Consider the following 20565-nt stretch of genomic DNA (forward strand, 5'->3'; position numbering starts at 1 on the left):
CATTAGGCCAATACTGATGTTGCTATAGTATGACTGAAATAGCTGCAAATTATAATAATGTGTTGATATCCCTGTCAATGGGAAGAAAGAGGAAGTACATACAACAATTTGCAATAAAACTTAATCAAAATGGCCAATAGACTCATCCGGCTAACTCAATTATTCACAACATACTGACTGAGTAAAGGACCCAACATACACACCCCTGTGTATTGATCTCAAGGCTATGTTAAACCCATTAATCTCCATCCCCCACCATCTGCACAGTTCAAGAGATCATTGAATCTTGCTGCCTTTCCTTCCTCCATCATGTGGGCTGATCAATAGTGTATCCCTCTTGCTGGTGTTTGAGCTCCTCTCCACATGTGTCTGATCAGTCATTAAATCTCAGAATGGGTTTTCATACACATGGTAGCCCGACAGCAGTTGTGTTTCCATCTAGCAGTTTCAACATTTTCAATAAGCACATTTAAAAAACCTGAGTGTTAGATAGTCGGAAAGTTCGTATTTTGAGAAATGGTGAAAGTGCAATTGAAACAGATTCAGTGAAAAAATTATGATGCACAGAAATCACATGACTTAATGTCAACCTTAAATTACACAATATGTCTCAATGTCTATCTAATTCAAACTATTTGTCTAACATCAAACTGGATCTTGCCAGATTGATCAGAGCCGACCTACCATCCTCACAACCCTGAGTCATGCAATCTGAGGTCTGCTGTTCATTTTTTTATCCAGTTGTGATTTCTACCTTGGCTACTGGCTGTGTGAGTCATTACACTCACGAATCAATAGAATTTCCTCCAATGGCTGTCACCTGCCCGCCTACATCCAAGGGCAGTATTTCTCACATGCACCTTCACACAAGCACAGCTTTGCTTTCAGAGTTGTTGACAGGGAAGCTGACTAGAGGTGCAGCAGACTGACTGAGTGACTGACTGACAAAAAATAGATTTGGGAATGTAATTGATGCTGCGTTTCCTGGAGTCTCCTCTGGTCTGCAAGGTATTCAGTCTCCTCTTTGTACCATTGCATTACAGTGAATAACACTAACAAGCCAATGTTCTGATCGTGCCTCGCCTTCTCTCCTCCCTCCGTCTCTTCTTCCCGTCTCTTAGCCAGAAGGAGAGACCCCATCCCTCACCCACCCTCGCCTGCTGCTAGCTAGCACTAGCATGGCAGACAGTCGACAGCCAGAAGACGGTGCCCCCCAGTGGGACCCATCAAGAGGACAGGAGCCCGCTGGCACTCACGGAGCCAATGGCTACCCTTCCTCAGCATTTAGGACCTGCCAGGCTGGTGGCGCCCACTTGGCCACATCCTCCTACTCAGCCAGAGAGAATGGTTTCAATGGGGAGCTCACTGGTGCTCCTGCAATAACTGCCGGTAAGAAGTTCTCATGATTTCTCTGCTTTACCTTATCAGTGGCTCACCTGGCATCTACTTGAATGTAAGTAGATTTGCAAAAAAATCAAGATGTGAAGAGGTCATTGGTTACATTACATTATAATCAGTGAAGTATAGCTGGAAATGTTTGGATATATAATTTGAGGGCCTTGTTTTTTGAGTCATAATTTTTACATAAACAGTCATACATTTGATAGTGCACTGCATGATTTTAACTTTAAGCATTTAATGCCTTTATCATGGAGTCGACAGAAAAGAGAAAGATGGGGAACGACTTGCAAAGTCCCGAGCAAGGCACAGACAGGTGACGTGGTTTATGGTCGCTACTTCAAAGCCATTTACCACCCAGGCACCCGTAAGAAGTCAACACGATTTACTGTAAAGCTAGTAAGGCAAGTGCAGACATGTAAATGTGCAGTATACCCATAACTATGTGGATTAAAACTGGTAAAACATGCAAATCCGAAAGACAGTTGGCACCCAGTAGAGGCGAGGTCTGACGATCAAATTCAAAAGCAGTGTTAAGATTTACAAAGTAGGGGCCCTCTTTCTGACAACCAAGTTGCAAGCACAAGCAAAACTCACAGTTTAGATGGTTGAATATCTTCAGGTCAGATTATTCTCATTATTAATTTGGAAATCTTGATGTAAACCAAAAAGGGCTTTGTCAAAAGTAATTTGAATCTGTGGAAATAGCTTTTGTAAGTCATGACAAATCAGATCAGCAGTTCGATAACAGAGATACAAGTCCACACTAGAGTTCGTCTGCTGTTCTGTGTGTGTATGTGTGTGTGTGTGTGTGTGTGTGTGTGTGTGTGTGTGTGTGTGTGTGTGTGTGTGTGTGTGTGTGTGTGTGTGTGTGTGTGTGTGTGTGTGTGTGTGTGTGTGTGTGCGTGGTGTTTGTGTGTGTGTGTGTGTGTACTCTTTTTCTGTCTTCTTGTGAGGGGCCTTATACTCAGTCCTCACTACAATCACATACTGTTATTAGCGGTGCTGTAATTAACACATAAAATCTGTCTATCTACCCTCAGCTCCCCACCACATCCTCATTCACACCAATGGAAACAAGAATTAGAATCTACCAATGGTGTAACCATGGCAACGGCTCCCCTACAATTTACTTTGCCAGGGTTTTTTGTTCTTTTTGCCCTGTAGCTCTTAAGCAGGCAATGATAAGAGCCCAATGAAACATCTCTCTTCCACAATGTTAGGACTTTACTAAAGCTAGATTTGAAGGCTGATAACAGTGTTTTTAAGTGAAGCTGCTCATTGAAATGTAGCCATTTTTATGGCACCATTACTTTCTTTTGTGATGCATTGTCATTCTGTCATTTCATCTATTTTCAGGAAAATTTTGGCAAATTCTATAGTTATACCGATCTGTTGAGATCAAATTAATGAGTCGTATCTCAACATTTCTGCTATCTGAAATCATTCCACTGTGCTCTGACTGGGTCGGGCCAAAATAATAATTTTCTTTGGTTTTACTTTGACTCTGCTTCTTTTGAGCTTCTGCTGGGGAAGAGCCACCATGACATTATCCTATTAGGTGCCTAAAGAAATTTAGGAATACAGTTTCCCCTGGATGATACTCCCATCTCTATACCAGTGCCCTTTTATACACCATACATAGTACTGTGTGTTCTTCCCAAACGATTAAAATGTCAAAGTGCTCTTTGGCAACCTTCATGTGAACAGTGATGCTCTTTTGGGGAGCAGCAACTATCTCCATGGTATCCTATGCTCCATGCATCATGTTGTCTTTTAAAGGTATTGGTTATTTTCTGTTGTGCGTCTGGAATCCCACCTTTATGGAAAGTTGACATATCTACACCCTTACATTACATTAATAGACGTTATTCAAGTCATAGTTCAGCCTGTTCAGCTTTGTGTGTTGTTTATCTCTCATCACATTTATATTAGGTTAAGATGAGTCTACTGGGTATTAGTCATAGTTGTCTCTTTGAGGTTTCTGAAAAATAAAAGGTCCATACCTCTGCCCTAACAAAGTAGATCAAATCTTTGCCACATGTGAAATTAATAATATTTGGAATCACATGTTATCCAAGTTTGATATTTTATTCAAATGCAACTGACACACATGAATTTATAGTATTACTATATATATATAGTATATATAGTACTACCTTCCCACTGATGGGAAGGTAGTTGTGCCTCTGCTTTACTTTATTGTTGTCCCACGTAGGACCAATTTTGATCTATAATATTATCTTGACTTTATTAGAACATGATAAAGATGTCATAGTTGAAGAACAGTTCTAAAATATAATCAGTGTTTTGTTAAAAACACATCAAGCAATAAACCTGGTCATTATTCAGACAACATGAAAATACAAATTATATTTTTTCTGTGAAAAGTCTGCTGGTAATATTCAAACCTAGTGGTCTGCCACAAGAAAAAAATGAGAATAAGAAAGAATACATGGAAGTAGTAACACCTTCCTTCCCACTCCAAAGTAAGTGCTTGAGCCTGATGATGGAGATGATGGAATTTAGTGAGAGTCACTGATATTCCTCAATTTCAGCAAATCTCTCAGCTGTATCTAGAATCAAACACTATTCAGAAAAAGTGGTGGATGCACACTAGTACAAAATCAACTAAATGAATTGGTCCAAAAGATTAACTCCCTCCTGCCCGACCAGTGTATCTCAACATGGTTTCTAATCATGTGTATAGACATGACATGTTCTCTGCAGCTGTGTAACCAAAGCGTTGTCAGACTGCAGAGAGTCCTGTCAGCGTACATTAGCATTGCTCCAGAGCAGGGCAGGCTGGGGGGTGGGGGGTCGAGGTTATATTTGGGACAGGATGGATGACAGTAGGGCTGATGCTGGCCCTCAGTGAACCTTCTCTCCCCGTGAAAAGCACTTCAGACACAACAAGAACTACTGAAGCACAAAATTACCCTCTTGACTTTCTCTTTAAAATGAGGTTGAGGAAGCCGGTCAGCCATGCTGAGAGTGGCCAACAGAAAGATGTGGCGAGAGGAAGAAAAACAGAGGGAGCTAATAGAAACCATCAGAAAATGTAGAGTTATTGAGCTGTTTTTAATATTTATTTCTATCAAGCAATCTCTTGTGTAGTATTTGAGATATAGCAAAGCCTGGACCAGATTCTTTGTTGTTAAATTCCTATCCCTCCATATGTTGAAGGATATAGAAAATAGGTTACATAGACATGTCTCTTTTTATGTAAAATAATTGTAGCTTCGAAAACATTGTTGGACTAGGCAGGGACAGTATTAGAGAAGTTGATCAAACACGATTCAGCAGAGCAAATAACTGTTTTCTTTGTAATGCACACATTCCTATTCCCTCTTTCAACCCCAGGTCAATATTACCCATAATGCATCTCAACCACCAACACTTCTGTTGGATTCTTATGTTACAAGTGGTCGATGTAGGCCTGAGCTAGCCTCGGGTAGAGACGTCTTTCTAACGCCACAGATATCTTAACTTTTGCTTCAGTCTCAACCTACACTGACTTAATTGACATCACTAAATACAACTTGTGTTTGTCTGCACTTGTGAAAACCATAACCTGAAACAAAGTTTTCTGTGTATCTGTTTGTATACACATCCAACGTTCTTGATAGGAAAATTACAGCAACGTTATGAGGAAATATCTAAAAATTTGTCAGGATTTAGTACATTATTACAAAATGCATCACACATTAATTGTTGTTAAATTATTTCATAGTCTTGATTACATGTATCATTATAAGTCAGATATGATGTTAATGGGATTATATGCTGTGACCAAGCTGAATGGACTAGATCGCACAATCAGGATTTTGGAGTTTCCATCATGCAGATCTTTGAATTATAAGATTGAGATCTATAATTATATGATGTTCCTGACGAGCAGCATCTTGTGGTCGTTTAAAAAAATATATGAAAGAGTCAATTTAAAAATGATGTGACATTCCTCTTTCTGTCATGTTCATTTTATTTTTACTTTCCGGCCACATTTAGTGAATGAATATGATTATGCCTTGGAGTCTTTGTTTTAAAAAAGAAAATAGAGAAAATCTGGTTTGCTTGTTTTTTCATTAATGTTTGTATTCACACATGTTAGATTTACTATCATTTAAGTCATGGATCAGAAAATTTAGAGCAACAAGGTCCAGCTAAGACAGACTCAGATGAAGCATCCGCGGCGTGTTGCTGGCATCTGAATTTCATACGGACCCAAGTCGTCGGCCCACCAGCTGTCTGTTGCCATGGCAACCTTTTTGGCGCTACACATTTTGGTTGCTGGCTTGTATCATAACCAAACGACACTTCTGCTCCCGCTGTGCCCTTTCAGTCCTACTGTGCCTGTGTGAGGGTATGTGTGTGTGTGTGTGTGTGTGTGAGTGTGTGTGGTGCATTGATTTGGGGCTTACAGTCGGAGTCTCTGCCCAGAGAGAGAGAGTGCTTTCAGCTTCAGTCTTTCTAATCAGGTAATACACACTTTTTACTTCGCTGTGAGGGATTCTCTGTCTCTATGATGTAGATCCACAGATGTGATGCATCTTCTGTACAGATGCACGTTTGTGCTTTTGGTTAATTCTGTTGTTGAAGCCAATAAAAGGCAAGTGGCGATGTCAGAACTGCTTAGACCGGATTTGTTTTCATCACTGCCTGCTCGCTGTGTGGATGTGCCTAGGTCACTTTTACAGTGCCATTGCTTTGTGATTGTGCATGTCTGGGGATTTGTTTGAGAGAGTTAACAAAGCCCATCACTGTTTGAAGGCGGTGCCCTAAAGTCACTTTATGTGCATGTCTGTAAGAGATTATACTTATTGTACTTTTAGAAAAATCCTATTATATTCACCTTTCTAATAATGTCAATAGTTTTCTTTCAAGAATGAATTCTGTATGGGTGGCGAAACCTTTCATTGTTAAAGACCGCAGTCTTCCTCATCTGAAACTGGTTAGCAGTGTTATGTTATCTGTTTGATTATTTCAGCTTCACTTCCTCAGTTCTGTGCTAATATTTAGAATAGCCTCTGTATGTTTTGCTCTGTACAAGAGAAGTGAAAACTCATGTCTGAACTCTCCTCTCATCAGATCGAGTGAGCTAGTAGGATATTTCAGGAAACATTTAGTAACTGTTACATAAAGCAGAGAATGTACCACCTTAACACAGCATCGCTCACTTTGGAGGTGTTTTTCTCACTCATAAAATGGAACCAGTCACAAATCCACAGGGCTGTTTTCCCCCCAGGTCTCAGCTTTACCGTCTTTTTTTAGTCGTTGGATGCTACACGCACTGATTGTGTTCCACAGTACCATCGATGTTCCAGGACAGGAAGAAAAGGTTTAGTCTGGAAGCAGTAAATAAGCCGAACACATACACTGCACTTTGCTGCTGAAAATAGAAAATGGCTGCTTTGAGTTGGTGAGTGGGCTGCATGTGTTAAGTGTTTCGGGAAGAAGTGTGTATATAAGTGTGTGTAATTGCATGTGTGTGTATGCCTTGTTGAGAGCTTGCTTTTGTTGATGTGTGGGTGATTGTGGACAGATAAATGTCCTGAAACCGGCAGCAGTAAAAGCATCACTGCCGCCCAATCCCACATAACCACAGTTACTATGCAAATGAACGCAGGTTTGATTAGCACTGTGCAGCACGCCTTATATCTGGACAACACTCAAACTGGGTCTTAGATTTAATAGTGGTATTAATGGTCGGTCGTGGTTGAGGGGATAGAGCGGTCGTCCTCCAAACAGAAGGTTGGCAGCTTGAATCCCTGCCTATGCAGAATTGTCCTGGTGCAAGATGCTTAACCCCGTTTGGCCCGTCATAGTTGAATGCACTTATTGTAAGTACCTTTGGACAAAGTGTCAACTAATTGACATGTACTGTATTGTAATTGAGGCAGAGAGATGTAAGAGACAGATACAGATGTTGGACATTGTCTCCTTTGTTTAAATTTTGGGGTTAAAAGGCGCATTTTATTGAAATGCATGTGTACATAATTACCACAGGTTTACTTCTGTCTTTAAGAGTCACTAACTGTTTGCTTGTGGGTCTCAGCTTGGCCACATTCTTCTCCCTCTTTTAACACCTGCTGCCCACAAGTGTCAGACTGTGTTGACGGCCTCTTTTTAAATATTGACACGTGATCCAGTGTGAAATACATGTGAAAGGTATAAACACAATATTACTTCAATTTCCTGCAAAAGACTAAAATCAACATTGCATTTTATTTATCTGCAAACTTGAAGTGTTTTTCTTTGACCACATTAGCTAATTGATTTTTTGAATCGTTTAGCTTCTCCTTATTGCAGGAAAAGGATAAGCAGCGGAAAATTGGAAATGCAAATGGTAAAGAAAATTGTCCTTTTCAATGCCCGATTAAAATCCGTATTCATACAATGTGTAAATCCAGTGTCTCCAATCCAATTTACTTCTCTTTTTAAACTGCATTAAAAAAGCTATCTTTTTAATTATTTATTTGTGAGCTGTTTTAGGTATTTCGAATGATGTAGTAACTGTTTTTGCTTATTGAATATTAAATAATTTTGATATGTATTTTAGTCCATTTACTTCTAGATTAATATATAAATGCATTTTTTTTTAATGTTTTTATCATAATATTATTGTTAACATATAATTTCCGTGACAATTTGTCCTCCATAAAATGTCCCAAAAAGCAGAATCAGTAGTACACAGCAAATGTATTTTTAGTCTTTGAACTGCTGCCGATTGGATATTACTGTATAGATGTAAGGTCCCTCATTTTTGTGAATCCAACGTTCGAAGAAACATTAAATCCTTGCAAATAAAATATATTTTTCCTCTACTAGGTGAAAATTGTGAGAAATGACCACATGTTTTAAAAAGAAACGTCTTTATCACAAACTGTGGGTCAGTCAGTCTGCAAGGATGATGGGTTTCCATGGCGACAGCCCTCAACAGCAGCTTGAGCGTTCTGGCAGTTATAATCACAATTTCAGCCCCTGTCTGGCTTTCTATTCCGGCTCTGAGTGACATGATTAAAAAAATGCAGTGTTGTGAAATTGATGGAATCTTTTTCCAGCCAGTTTGAACCAAACTTAATAGCTTAAAGGAGTTACTTGTAAGATATTGCTGTTGCTTCCTCCGACTTATATGTAAAACATCACTATGGCACATAAATCCTTTAAGTTTTTTTTTTTTAAGGTGTTCAGATTTTCTCCTTTTTCAAACTTTTGGATTGGAAGTCACTAGTCTGTCATCTGGCCTGCAGAAATAGGGCTTTAAATGCAACGATGGTGAACGCTCCACTTGTCTTCGAAAACTTTTCCAGCTTCTAGTACATTATTATTTATTGGAACTTTAAAATTGACTTCTCTACGTGTGTGTGTGCGTGTGTGTGTGTGTGTGTGTGTGTGTGTGTGTGTGTCTGTGTGTGTGTGTGTGTGTGTTTGCGTTCGTGCCTGCCTGTCTGTCTCTCTGTGTTTGTGTGCATGTCTCTGCCAGAGCAAGTGTCGGCAAGGATTGTGCAAGAAGTGACAGCAGAAGCTGTGGCAGTACTGAAGGGAGAACAGGAGACCCAAAGGCTGCCATCAGGTAAGACACACACACACACACACACACACACACACACACACACACACACACACACAAACACTCACACAGAGCCAGTTGCAGTATTTGATTTATAGGTCGATACTCTCTACTTCTGTTTGCAGTTGAAGACACCACCAATTTGCCTCCCTCTCCTCCCCCCTCACCTGCTGCAGAACCCTTTGGCCCTCTGGAACAAGGTAGGGCCAATGTGTTTATAGGAGTACGTCTCTAATGGAGGAGTTTCCTTCCTTTACATAACTGTAACTTCTGGAGGTTTGCGATCGCCAACACATTGGGGTACTGATGTGGGTTGGCCCTGTTTATGCTCTTCAGCTCGTCTCAGGACATGCCCCATCTCTAAGGGACATACCGCACATTGATAACCTCTACAAGAAACATGAACATATGAGATTTACCAAAAGCAGGAAAATGATTTCCATTTTTCAAACATCCATTAATTCTGAAATCCTGCTTCCTCTTCCTCATCGTACACCTGGGACAGATACACGTTGTATCTTCATTGTCTTCACCATTTATCTAAAAAAGAAAAGAAGGGCTCACATACATGTCCACCCTGTTATGTAAAGTCTTTATTTCCCATCCTCTTCTTCCGTTTCCATTTTCTAACCTCCATACCTTGCTGTCTTCCCACACACTAATATGACAGCCAATTTTGGTAACCCTCCAACTTCTCCTTGTCTGTCTTTTTCAGTTGGATGATGTTATAAAGTTTTGCACTTCTAATTATAGTGTTGTATTGTCATCGTCCACTCGCAGTCTTCTATTTATGTGTTTGGCTGTAGCTTTAAAAATATATATACGTTACTTGCAGAGTTACCCATTTTCTGGCTAATAGGCTGCTGAAGTCTATAGTAACAATAGTAAGGCGGAAAGCACTCTGTTGAATTGCAGTATATAATCACTGAATCGCCTTAGTGCTAGTTGGCCTTAGCTAGTTAGCCTAACCAGGCCAACTAGCACATAGGTAAGCATCACGTCAACTAGCCTTACGTCATTATGAATGCCACACTCTGAATGGCAAAAAGTACCTCGTTAAAAAACTCAACAGAATGGGTCTTCTGTATCTTATTTATCACCGCGATGCAGTTTGTCTCTTTATTATTGACTTCCAAATTTAAGCTTTGTTACAGTTTTTGTGAAGCTACCTGCAAGATATAGTCGTACATTGTACCAAAAGTTAGGTCGGGTGTTGGTTTGGGCTTTGTGTTTTAATGTCTGCTCAGTCTTGGCAGGAACGTTATGAGGAGAATCTTTAGTCGGGCCAGCCATGCATTAATTATAAATAGCCTGTTCTGTCATTTGTACTGTATGAGAAGTAACAAATCCTAGATAAAAGGTTAAATCATGCAGGGGATGGTGTAACTATGTTCTTGACCAGATGGAGTGATATAGAGGTTCAGTTAGTGGTGTGTTGTTCTATCTATAGACACGGTACGGGACAAGTAATGAAAGGCTTGGTCATGGTCAGGCCTGAGAGGTGGTGTTCTGTTTAAGATGACCTTCTGAGATATGCCATGGTTTTACTGTATCCAGCTGTTCGACTGGATCCAGAGTTTTTTTTTTACATAGATGTTTGTTTGTGTTCTAGCAAAGGCAAAACATGTTTTACTTATTTGGTTACTACAACTACTGCTATATAGTATAAGTACAGTTTTTTAATAACCTTTTGTGTAGATTTCTCCATTAGTGCGATTTACTCACTTTGTCGGTTTTTGAGTATGGCTGGTCCCTGAAGCTTGGTCATCTTTGAGTTGCTTGTCATCGTGTCCTTGTCAGTGTCCTGTGTGTGTTCTGTTTCTCTCTTGCTCTCACTCATTACTTATCTGCTCCTTGCATTCCCCTATCTGGTGACTTTCTGTTTTTGTTGCTGTTTTTTTTGTTATTTTTATCTCCTCAAGCTTTATCTCCCTTACTGCCAAAAAATGTCCAACTTAAAATGTCACTTAAAGATTTATCAAGGAGAGAATTTGGTATTTGTTTTGACTCTTGCTAAAAATCCAAAGACCACAGCTATAGCTTATGAGCTAAATCAAAATGTAACAAGTAAACACATACACTTGTGCCTTTGTTAGGAAACTATACTTCCAAAAAAGCATTTTCCCTTAATGTTTTATCAGAGATGCCATAAATCTTAGATTTTTGTAAATAAAATAAAAAACAAATTTTCATTGTAAACTTTATGAATAAATAATGATTTACTAATAAATCTGCAAAAGCTTATATGATAAATCACCTTTAAAGTGGACATTCTTTGGCTTGTTCTCGTCGTCTTCTACTTTTCTTTTTTCTTTTATCCTCCTCTTCACTCTCACTCTTTCAGTCTGTGTCCAGATATCCCTCCAGTTCTTCTCCTTGTGTCTGTCTTGTTTGTAGATGTAGGGGATGAGGAGGAGGCGGGCCCTCTCCGCTGCTTCCAAAATTCTCGGGAGAGGTGCAAGTTCCTCGCCCCCTCCATCTCAGTTTCCGTGCCCGAGGACGACCCCTACCACTCCGACGAGGAGTACTATGATCACCCATTGTTCAGCCCAGAGTGGACGCACTCGGGCGCTCGCCCCACAGGGCAGGCTGTGGCCTTTAGACAGATTGAAGGTGAACCACGCATGGTTCCTTTTGCCATTTCCCCCCCTCCATCTCTGCTCTCTTTCTTTCTCCCTTTTCTCTTTTAAACACAGATTTCCTCTTCTTCTTCTGTGATTTGATCTCCTCCCTCCATTTCTCCTTTGTGCCGTCCTTCCGTCTCTCCGTCCGTCAGTTCGTCTCTTCGTCGGTCTTTGTGTGTGTTTGTGTCCTTGTGATGTTTGTCCGCTCAAAATCTGAGCACTTTCATGTTTTTTGTCATATTTAGTTTTTTTTATGATTTATTTCACCCAAAGCTGTTGCTACCTGTGGTCACCATGCTGATGAGTCAAACACATGATATTGAGATCTCTAAAGTAGGACAATCTTTTATTGTGAAACTCTCACCTAAGACACTTCACCTTTGCTTTCAGACCACATGGCGCACAGGGTTAACTTTTCTGACTTGATTGAAGGCCCAGGTGGCTTTAATAGAAATGTCACTTTGCACAAATTTCTCTACCAGTCATCTACCGCAGTTCTGTTTAAGCTCATTCCTATTACCCCTCATTCATTTTATTACCCTGCGCCTCGTGTAACCCTCTATACTCATCTTTAACTACTCTGACACTGTGGCAACAAGGAAGATTTTCAGCTCCACATACTCACCAGCTCATAAACCAACATATAGTCTTTATAAAACCTTCTGAACTACATTTATTTATTTTATTCTCTTTTGAAAACTAGAAAAAAAGATGGTTGTTTTTAAATTGTTGGCCCAAAGACGTAGGCAGAACTCCTCAGTGTATTTTCACTTAGGCTACACAATAACATAACTTGGCCATCTGTCAGTTCAAGCCCCTAAATGCATTGTTATAATAATAAATGTGTTGCTTGGACAGTTCATCACAATCGATAATATCCTCATTATTACCTCTGTCATTTCCCAATGCCTACACAGAGAGAAGCTGACTCATGAGCAGCTGTTCTTATATAGACCAGCATTAGCATAAATCTAAATGACTATATAAATTCCTATATTCATCATATTAAATATTTGTACACGAAACACATTCCAAAGAGTTGTCGAGAATAAACCATTGCCTCTGAAACTGAATAATGCATAAATACTGTTAATGCACACTGATTCTGGATCGTGGCTTTCTCTCCAACCCCCCCCAAACCTTTTCATCATTGCTGACAAAATCATCTTGCTGAAATATTTATTTTGACCAACATCTACATATGTCATACCCAGCAACATTTTATTCTCAAGAGTAAAGCAACACAGTTAAAATCTAGTCCATTCTATGTCAGGAATTTGAGTCTCACTGGACCTTAGCTCTTAATAGTTGCATATTCTGAAAACCCAGAGATTTGAGAAGTGCTTTTGCAAGAGTTTATTTATGTTTCCATTATTTATAAACAACCCAAGCCAACAAGGAGTTTGGTCAACTTGGATTGAAGACTTGACTAGTGGAAGAGATGGAGAGAGGATTGTTAAATTTGTCTTAATCATACAGTAAATAAAGAAGATAATGTATTTCCTAAATAAATAAAAAATGTCATTCACGTTTGAACTTACCTTAAATGTATGTAGTATATATAAATGGATTCCTTTCACAAGGGTTTCACTAAGCCCCCGAAAAAGAAACATACAAGCATATACAGAATTTAAATACAAACACACTGTATGTGTAATGTACTGTACCTATATGTGTGAACAGGCAAGCACTTAGTCATCTTTTCCCAAGCTGAAAGTGTCTCGTCATAAGTTGTGTTCTCACATAACCCAAGTCTGTGTTGCCTGTAGTCTTAATGTGTCCCCCTCTCACCCTGTTTTTGATAAGAAGAGACCATGGAGGCTCTTACAGCTGAATACGAGGAGGAGGTTGAAGCGGAGGAGGATGAGGAGGAGGAGGAGGAGGAGAGTGCAGAGGCAGCAGAGTCCGAAGCAGCTCTTGATGAGCAGCAATGGAGTGGGGACGAGCCCGAGCTGGACAGCCTCCAAGCTGAGCCCTTAGAGCAGGCAGAGGCCATAGACGAGGCTCAGGACGTAGACCTGGAGCCATCCGAAGCTATTAGTGCTCCTGCAGAAAGCTCTATGGACAGAGAGGAGGAGGAAGCAGAGGGTGAGGAGAGCCCTGAGGAAGGTGTGTCCTGCCCTCTGCACTCCCTGCCTGCATGTTACAGCATTGTCCACTGTTTAAGAGCACCAGATATGTCTAAGGGAACTCGTAAGCTTATAACATGGGCATTATAATTCAGGTGGAATGGCAAGTGATCCTCTCTGTGCTCTGCTGCGGCTGCAAGGCAACACAGGCTTGTTGGTGAAAAGAGTCACATTATATTTAACTTAGCCTGGTTTTACTGTGTGTAATCTTTGCGCTTGCATTTTTTTTATTCTTGCTGTGATCTTGGGGACGGGCATTTCATATTGGTGTGATAAACTGCTACAAGCTATAAGCCTACAGGTTTTTCATTCTATCCAGACATGGCTTGGTGCTAGTATGCCGGTGCTATGCTATTTTTCTAACCATCAACATGGATCACTCACATTGATATCATAATTCTGTGTAGAGAATTTGCAGGGTAATTTGTGTTGGCTGTCTCAGGTTCATTGTGTTACAGTTGTTCTCATCAAGTGCGTTACTTTATTTTGTTTTTGTCACTGTTAGCTGGTGAAAGCATGCAGCATTTATCTGTCATCTCCATCAAGGCGCTTCTGTATTTGTGCTGATATTGTTTCAAATATGCAATGACATTTGAAAGCCATAATTAAGACCTTAAATTGATATGATGTTCACAAATAATTTTGACCACCGATGCATTTTATACGAACAAGGTAAAAGATATTTAATTGCACTTTAAAGAATGACAGAAATGCTATTTTTTATTTTTGTTTATGATGTTTTGAAGAGTCACATGGATTTCCATCCTATCTGTCATCGCTTGTTTCCCATAAATCAGCATCACAGTCTCCTCATGCCGGTTCCGTCACATACCATGCCATATTCTCATCCATCTGTGAATTGGTGGACCTCCATTAACTCGCCGTACTTCTTCAGTGATGGCCGTATCATTGTGTTGTAAGTTTCTGAGGACGGCTTTGCCTGTTTCTGTAATAATTGCTTTTTCAGTCCCTGCCTTAATATTAATCCCACTCGCAGCATGCCAAAGCAAGTAATTTATGTGTTGATGAAAACAGCCAACTTACAGATGTCTTTTCAGCTTTGAAGATGGACTCAGACCAGCAGGGCAGTGGGTCCATGAGCCCAGACAGCATTGGATCAGAGAAGCGCCCAGAGGAGTTTTTTGAGCCCCAGGTCCAAGGATTCTTTGCTGGGGAACGAGTTGTACCAGAGAGCCCTACAATGGATATGCCATCCTTTGCACCTCAAACCCAAGCCAAAGAATCTGCCAAACCGCTCACACTTCAGCCTACATATGGTGAGCCAATCACAGTGTCGGAGAAGCAGCCGTCAGTGGAGGTGATGGAGTTCAGCAGCATTGCTGCGCCTTCTGATTTCTGTTCAATGGGAATCAAAGTTCAAGGAGAAGACACAACAAGAGATGCAAGCGACAGATCTGGAATGTCAGCATATTTTGAAACATCAGCCACAGAGGCTGACAAGGCTCCCCAAAGTAAGGGTGAAGGTTATTACGAACTGAGCAGAGCTGGCGAAGAGAAGAGTCCAATTGATTCCAGGTCTCAGGAGATAAGTTACACTACCCTGGCTGGAGCCCAGGATCAATCTGAAAGTAAAACAAGTACGACAGAAAATACTGGAGTGTTTGCAGTTCCTGACAGGAATAATGAATGCAGGCTTTCCCCAGGTAAACTGGCCTTGGAACAGAGGAGTTATTCACTTAACATCACCATTGGAGCAATTGATCACAGTGGCCAAGGCAAACCCAAGCACTTCTCCCCACTGGCCACAGATATAATGTCATTCACTAGTGGAAGTCTAGATGAATCAGCAGACTACCTCCCAGTTACTACACCCTCTGTGGAAAAGCCTCCATCCTTGCCTCCTCTGATTCTGGAGACTGCAGCCTCCATCACCTCAGATTGCTCATCTCCTCCAAGGACCAGTGAACTAGATTCAAAACCTAGCCCTGAACCAGAGTTGCCTGAATCACCCGAGCTCCACAAGAATACTTATAAAAATGGCACAGTGATGGCACAAGACTTGCCTGAGATGCTGGACCTGGCTGGTACCCGTTCAAGACTAGCATCCGAGAACAATGACCCAGAAATAATCAGAAGAAAGTCAATTCAAGCTGATGTCTCTGCCTTCGCTGATGACCCACTGGCTAGCCTAATTTCAGGGGAACAAAGTCCTGGTCCCATAAGAAGTGACAGCCAGCTTGAGGAGTTGGGTTATTGTGTGTTCAGTGAATATTCAGGGCCCATGCCATCCCCTGCAGATGTGTTTAGCCCTACAAACATTCCTGCACAGGTCTTCACCCCCTCTGTTCTGCAGGAGAAAGTGGCTGAACAGGCAAGGAGGCTTGCAGTCAGAGACTCGTCTTTGGAGGAAAGCACCCAGCAATTAGCAGCTGCAGAGGTCACTGAGGAGAAAGATCAGAAGCAGTTAGATAGAAAGGTTTCCACCGAAGAAAAAGACAAGCAGATTGCGGATGGTCAGTTGACTAAATCTGTAAGTGAGCAGAAGAAACTGTCTCCTCTGCCCAGTGAGTCTTTTGTGACCCCAACGGTCACAGTGACTCTAGAAGAAGGTGGGAGGTCAGTGAGTGAGACTGAACGACAGGCCAGTGGCGAAGGCTCAGCATCAGAAACCGAGATCGCTGACTACGAGAGGCAGATCCGCAAATTGGAGATGGAGGACAGACCTCTCAGCATGGAGGAGGAACGGGAACTGCAGGAGCTTCGGGAGAAGGTGAAGCTGGTCCACCAGGAGGCCTATGAGGAAGTGGATGCCGAAGATGTGTACCAGTTGACCGGCGTGGCCAAGGACCGAATTGCCAGACCTGTCAAAACTTCACCCGCGTCATCTGTGGAGAGCAACATCGAAGATGACAAGCTGCTCTCCCCTGTGCTCTCACCCTCCAAGCTCAAACAACGAGAGGTTTATGGCTCCCCTAAAAGATCAGTGTCCCCAGTAACAAAAGACGAGAAGGCTAATGAAGAGTTAGAGAGAAAAGTAAAAGAAGACCAGGAGAGGGAAGAAGCTGAAAAGAAAATGAAAGAAGATGCAGAGAAGAAAGCGAGAGAAGAGACAGAAAGGAGAGAGAAAGAAGAGAGGGAGAAAGAAGAGGCAGAGAAGAAAGCGAGAGAAGAGAGGGAAAGGAGAGAGAAAGAAGAGAGGGAGAAAAAAGAGGCAGAGCGGATATTGAGTGAAGAAAAAGAAAGGAAGGAGAAAGAACAAAAAGAGCTGGAGGCAAAAGAGAAATTAGAGAAAGAGAAGAAAGAGAAAGAGGAGAGAGAGAGGAAAGAGAAAGAAGACATGGAGATCCAAGAACGACTAGAGAGAGAAAAAATGGAGAGAGAAAGGAAAGATCTAGAAGAAAAAGAAAGAATTGAGAAAGAAGTGAGGGAAAAGGAAGCGAGAGAAAAAAAAGAGAGGGAACTAAAAGAGAAGGAAGAGAAAGAGAAAGTTGAAAGGGAACTGAAATTGAAGGAAGAGAGGGAGAAAGCAGCAGAGATGGACAAGAAGGTTGTGGACAAACCTGGGGAGATAGCAACACAACCAGGTGATAAAGGAGATGTGGAGGAACAGGGAGGAGAGGAGGACATGTTGGAGAAACCAGGGGCAGCAGCTGGAGCAGCAGTCACGAAGGAGATCTCTGAGACTCGTGCTGCCATTGAATCAGTGGTGACAGTCGAAGACGATTTCATCACTGTAGTCCAGACCATTGATGAAGCGGAGGAGGCGGGACATAGCGTTCGTTTCTCGGCTCCGCCTGAGGCCGAAACCTGTGTCGCTGCCCAGAAAGATCAAGAGGAGGAGGAGGAGGAGGAGGAAGAGGAGGAATCTATGGAGTTGGCCCAGGAAGCTGAAATGGAGGCTGCCAGTTTAGAGGAGGTGGCTGACGTTCCTGAGACCTCTGCCTTCCTCGAAAAGGAGGCAGAAACCATCGAGACAGAGGGACAGACAGAAAGCTATGACAGAGATGAGACCACAATGGATGACTCCATCCTGGACAGCTCCTGGGTTGACACTCAAGGTGAGATCTCTTTGTTTGTCTTTGCCTGACTATAGATTTTCTTCCCTTTCCTCTCTTGCATCTACTTCTTTAATAAAAAATACATTTAATATTGTTAAATAGTGTCCTGTTTTATTGCAGATGATGATAAGAGCATGGCAACAGAGCAGATCGAGTCCTTGTCCAAGGGGCCCAGCCCAGTTAAGACGCCTGGTGTGGTCTCAAGCAAACACTCACAACAGAAGAAGCAAGAGAAACAGGAGAAGCTATTCAAACCGAAGGCCAAAGGAGGGCGCCCTAGAGGTAGAATCTCCACACCAGAGCGCAAACCTGTCCGCAAGGAACCTGTCTGCATCCCCAGAGAGGAGGTCAAGAAGAAAAAAGGTTCTTGTTGTTTGGTTTTCCATCTGATTTTCTTGAGGTCTGTTATATCTCAATAGCTCATGGATCAGGGCTTTTTAACTCCATATTTTACTGTTGTTTAGCATCTGTCTCTCTCTCTGCTTCTTGTTGTGTCTCTGTCGATGGCCTTGTTTTATCTGATCATGTAGCTGTGATAAGGAAGACTGAGCTGACTCACATTCAATCACCGTCCAAGAGGACTCTGATGAAACCAGCAGTACGCGAGACCCGCCCCACCCACCACTCCTGCCCCAGAAGGAGACATACAGGTGACACAATCCCTTTGTCTGTCGCACAACTGGTTCTTTCTGCGCCGCAGGACAGTCACCACAAGACCACTTTTCGTTATATTTTACCTCCACTGTCACCTTCATTTTGTTTTTTTGATATTTGTTTTGTTTTATTTGTTGAAGCAGTTTGTTTTTGTCTTTCCATTGAAATAAACATTTACTATCATACTTGTTTCTTTGACTTCATTCATCTTTGGGTGTTTGTTTTGTGTTGTTTTTCTCTTTCTCTCAATGGGCTTCTCATTTATATGATTCCAAATGTTTAATGCTTTCTTTGATAATCATGGACATGGTGGATGAGGTATTTTTTTTCAAACCCTACACAACCTCTCTGACTTTTCCGGTCATGCACATCCACACCACTTTAACCAGTTTCCCAGGCAACTAGTAACCAACGTTTTTATGTTATATAGCCCTGGTGCTGTGAAGATGCTGCTCTGTACCAGAGGCGGTTTGCTCTTCATTTTCCCCTGGTGGACAAAATTCTGTGTCAGGGATGATGAAAGCTCACCATGCTGCTGCTGCACGGCCCCAATTAGATTTTTTTAAAGGTTGCATTACATAACCCAATATCCCCCATTCTGTGTGATGTCTTGCCAAGTCTTTTCAGAATAGTGCTCTCAAGGGGGCAGCAACACGTTCCCCTAGAACATTATATTTGACATGTAGCTTACACTGCCAAATTTTGGATTACAAAGCTGGATGTCTATATTTTTAGATTTCCTTTAAGGGGTATACATGTCCTAGATTATGTCCATTTCCCTGAAATTCTGTTTCTCTCTCTGTCCCTCAGAAGCCCGACCAGACGGCCGTCAGCCTCTCAGTGTTGCAAGACAGTCTCATGACAGAGCATCAGTAAGTAAATCACACCAGCCCAACAATGGCTCAACCTCTGGCACCAGAAACCTCCAGAGAAACACCATTTTGAATCGTTACTGGCCAAGAGCCTGAACTCCAGTTGGGTTTTTGTCAGAGCAAATAAATAAACATCGGCCAAGACAAATTAACCTTGAAGATCGAACCTCTAACCTGTGAGAGCCTCTCCATGGAAATGAGAAGAATGCCTTTGGAATACAGTGCAGGGATACAAGTGAGCAGCATCTCTTTAACTTTCTCATTAGCAGCTCTGATGTCTCCGTCACCAGGAAACTGCAATTCTCTTGTTATCTCTCATCGTTTCTGGTGAGATTGATTTCAAACCATTAATTCCTGGTCCCCATATGGAACCGCAAACACTCCAACTTGCCTTGTGCATTTTTACTGTAAACACTGAAACACTTCGCACCACAATAATTAGGCAGAATAATTATCTCTCGAATTAAGATTCATTAAGAAGCTGTTGTGTATTCTTCTCATGTGACTTCCCTGCAACCTAATCAGCTATTCAGAGAAACACATTACATAAAGTCTGATTCAGAATCACTGCAAGAAAAAAAAAAAATTCCCGTATGAGCACTTTTTCGTCGCATTTAATAAAAAAAATGTTTTCTACTTTCGATTTTTGTTCAATGTTGCCATTGTTGCCTTGTTTAATGGCTTTTTGCAAAAGTAGATGAGACAGATCCATTTAGAGTGTGGTTGTTTTTTTGTGAGTGGGTGTTGAATTACCCTGTGACATTTCTCCGGCGACATGTGGTCGTGATTCCATTTTGCTCCTCTCCATGGTAATGACACTTACTGTGTCTTAAATGTCATGTCATTACAGAGTATTGTGTCACCCTGAGCCCACATACTCTGTATTTCACAACGGATTTGCACTCTCTTCACAGTCTTTAAATAAATCTGTTACTATGCAGTGCAACTTGAAATCTTGCATGGACACTGTACTTGTTTGACATTTAAATGGAAGAACATGCTTCTTTTGTTAAAATGGCGTGTTCACATGTTTTTTGGGCAAACACATAATATCTGATTCTAATATCTTATTTATTATATTTTAATACGTCAGATCTTTTACATTGATAGTGCAGAAGAAGCACTGTGTTATTTTCACAGTGCATTTTGGAGCCCTGCTGCTTGCCCGTTAGGCTCCATTGTTGCATCATCTCAAGTGTCATGCCCATCGCTTGCCCCTAACAAAGATCCCCACCTCCATATCCACAGTGACTACCTTATTAGACAGACCTCGTCCGTCCTCAGCAGAGCCTCAGGGCT

At 41.5% G+C, this 20565-nt stretch overlaps 1 protein-coding gene across 1 annotated transcript in view; it reads left to right on the top strand.

Moving 5' to 3' along the window:
* Positions 1-1178: 1178 nt before the first annotated feature.
* The window catches only part of map2 (microtubule-associated protein 2), a 32849-nt gene continuing 13462 nt past the window's right edge, over positions 1179-20565 (top strand). The window contains exons 1-9 of the mRNA XM_053439148.1: positions 1179-1389; positions 8882-8971; positions 9094-9168; positions 11366-11581; positions 13399-13701; positions 14780-17740; positions 17861-18103; positions 18271-18390; positions 19205-19266. Coding sequence (XP_053295123.1) covers positions 1179-1389; positions 8882-8971; positions 9094-9168; positions 11366-11581; positions 13399-13701; positions 14780-17740; positions 17861-18103; positions 18271-18390; positions 19205-19266 — 4281 coding nt within the window. The remainder of the gene's footprint in view (positions 1390-8881; positions 8972-9093; positions 9169-11365; positions 11582-13398; positions 13702-14779; positions 17741-17860; positions 18104-18270; positions 18391-19204; positions 19267-20565) is intronic.

This window comes from Pleuronectes platessa, chromosome 14 (genome assembly GCF_947347685.1).
Source record: "Pleuronectes platessa chromosome 14, fPlePla1.1, whole genome shotgun sequence".
NCBI classification, from domain to species: domain Eukaryota; kingdom Metazoa; phylum Chordata; class Actinopteri; order Pleuronectiformes; family Pleuronectidae; genus Pleuronectes; species Pleuronectes platessa.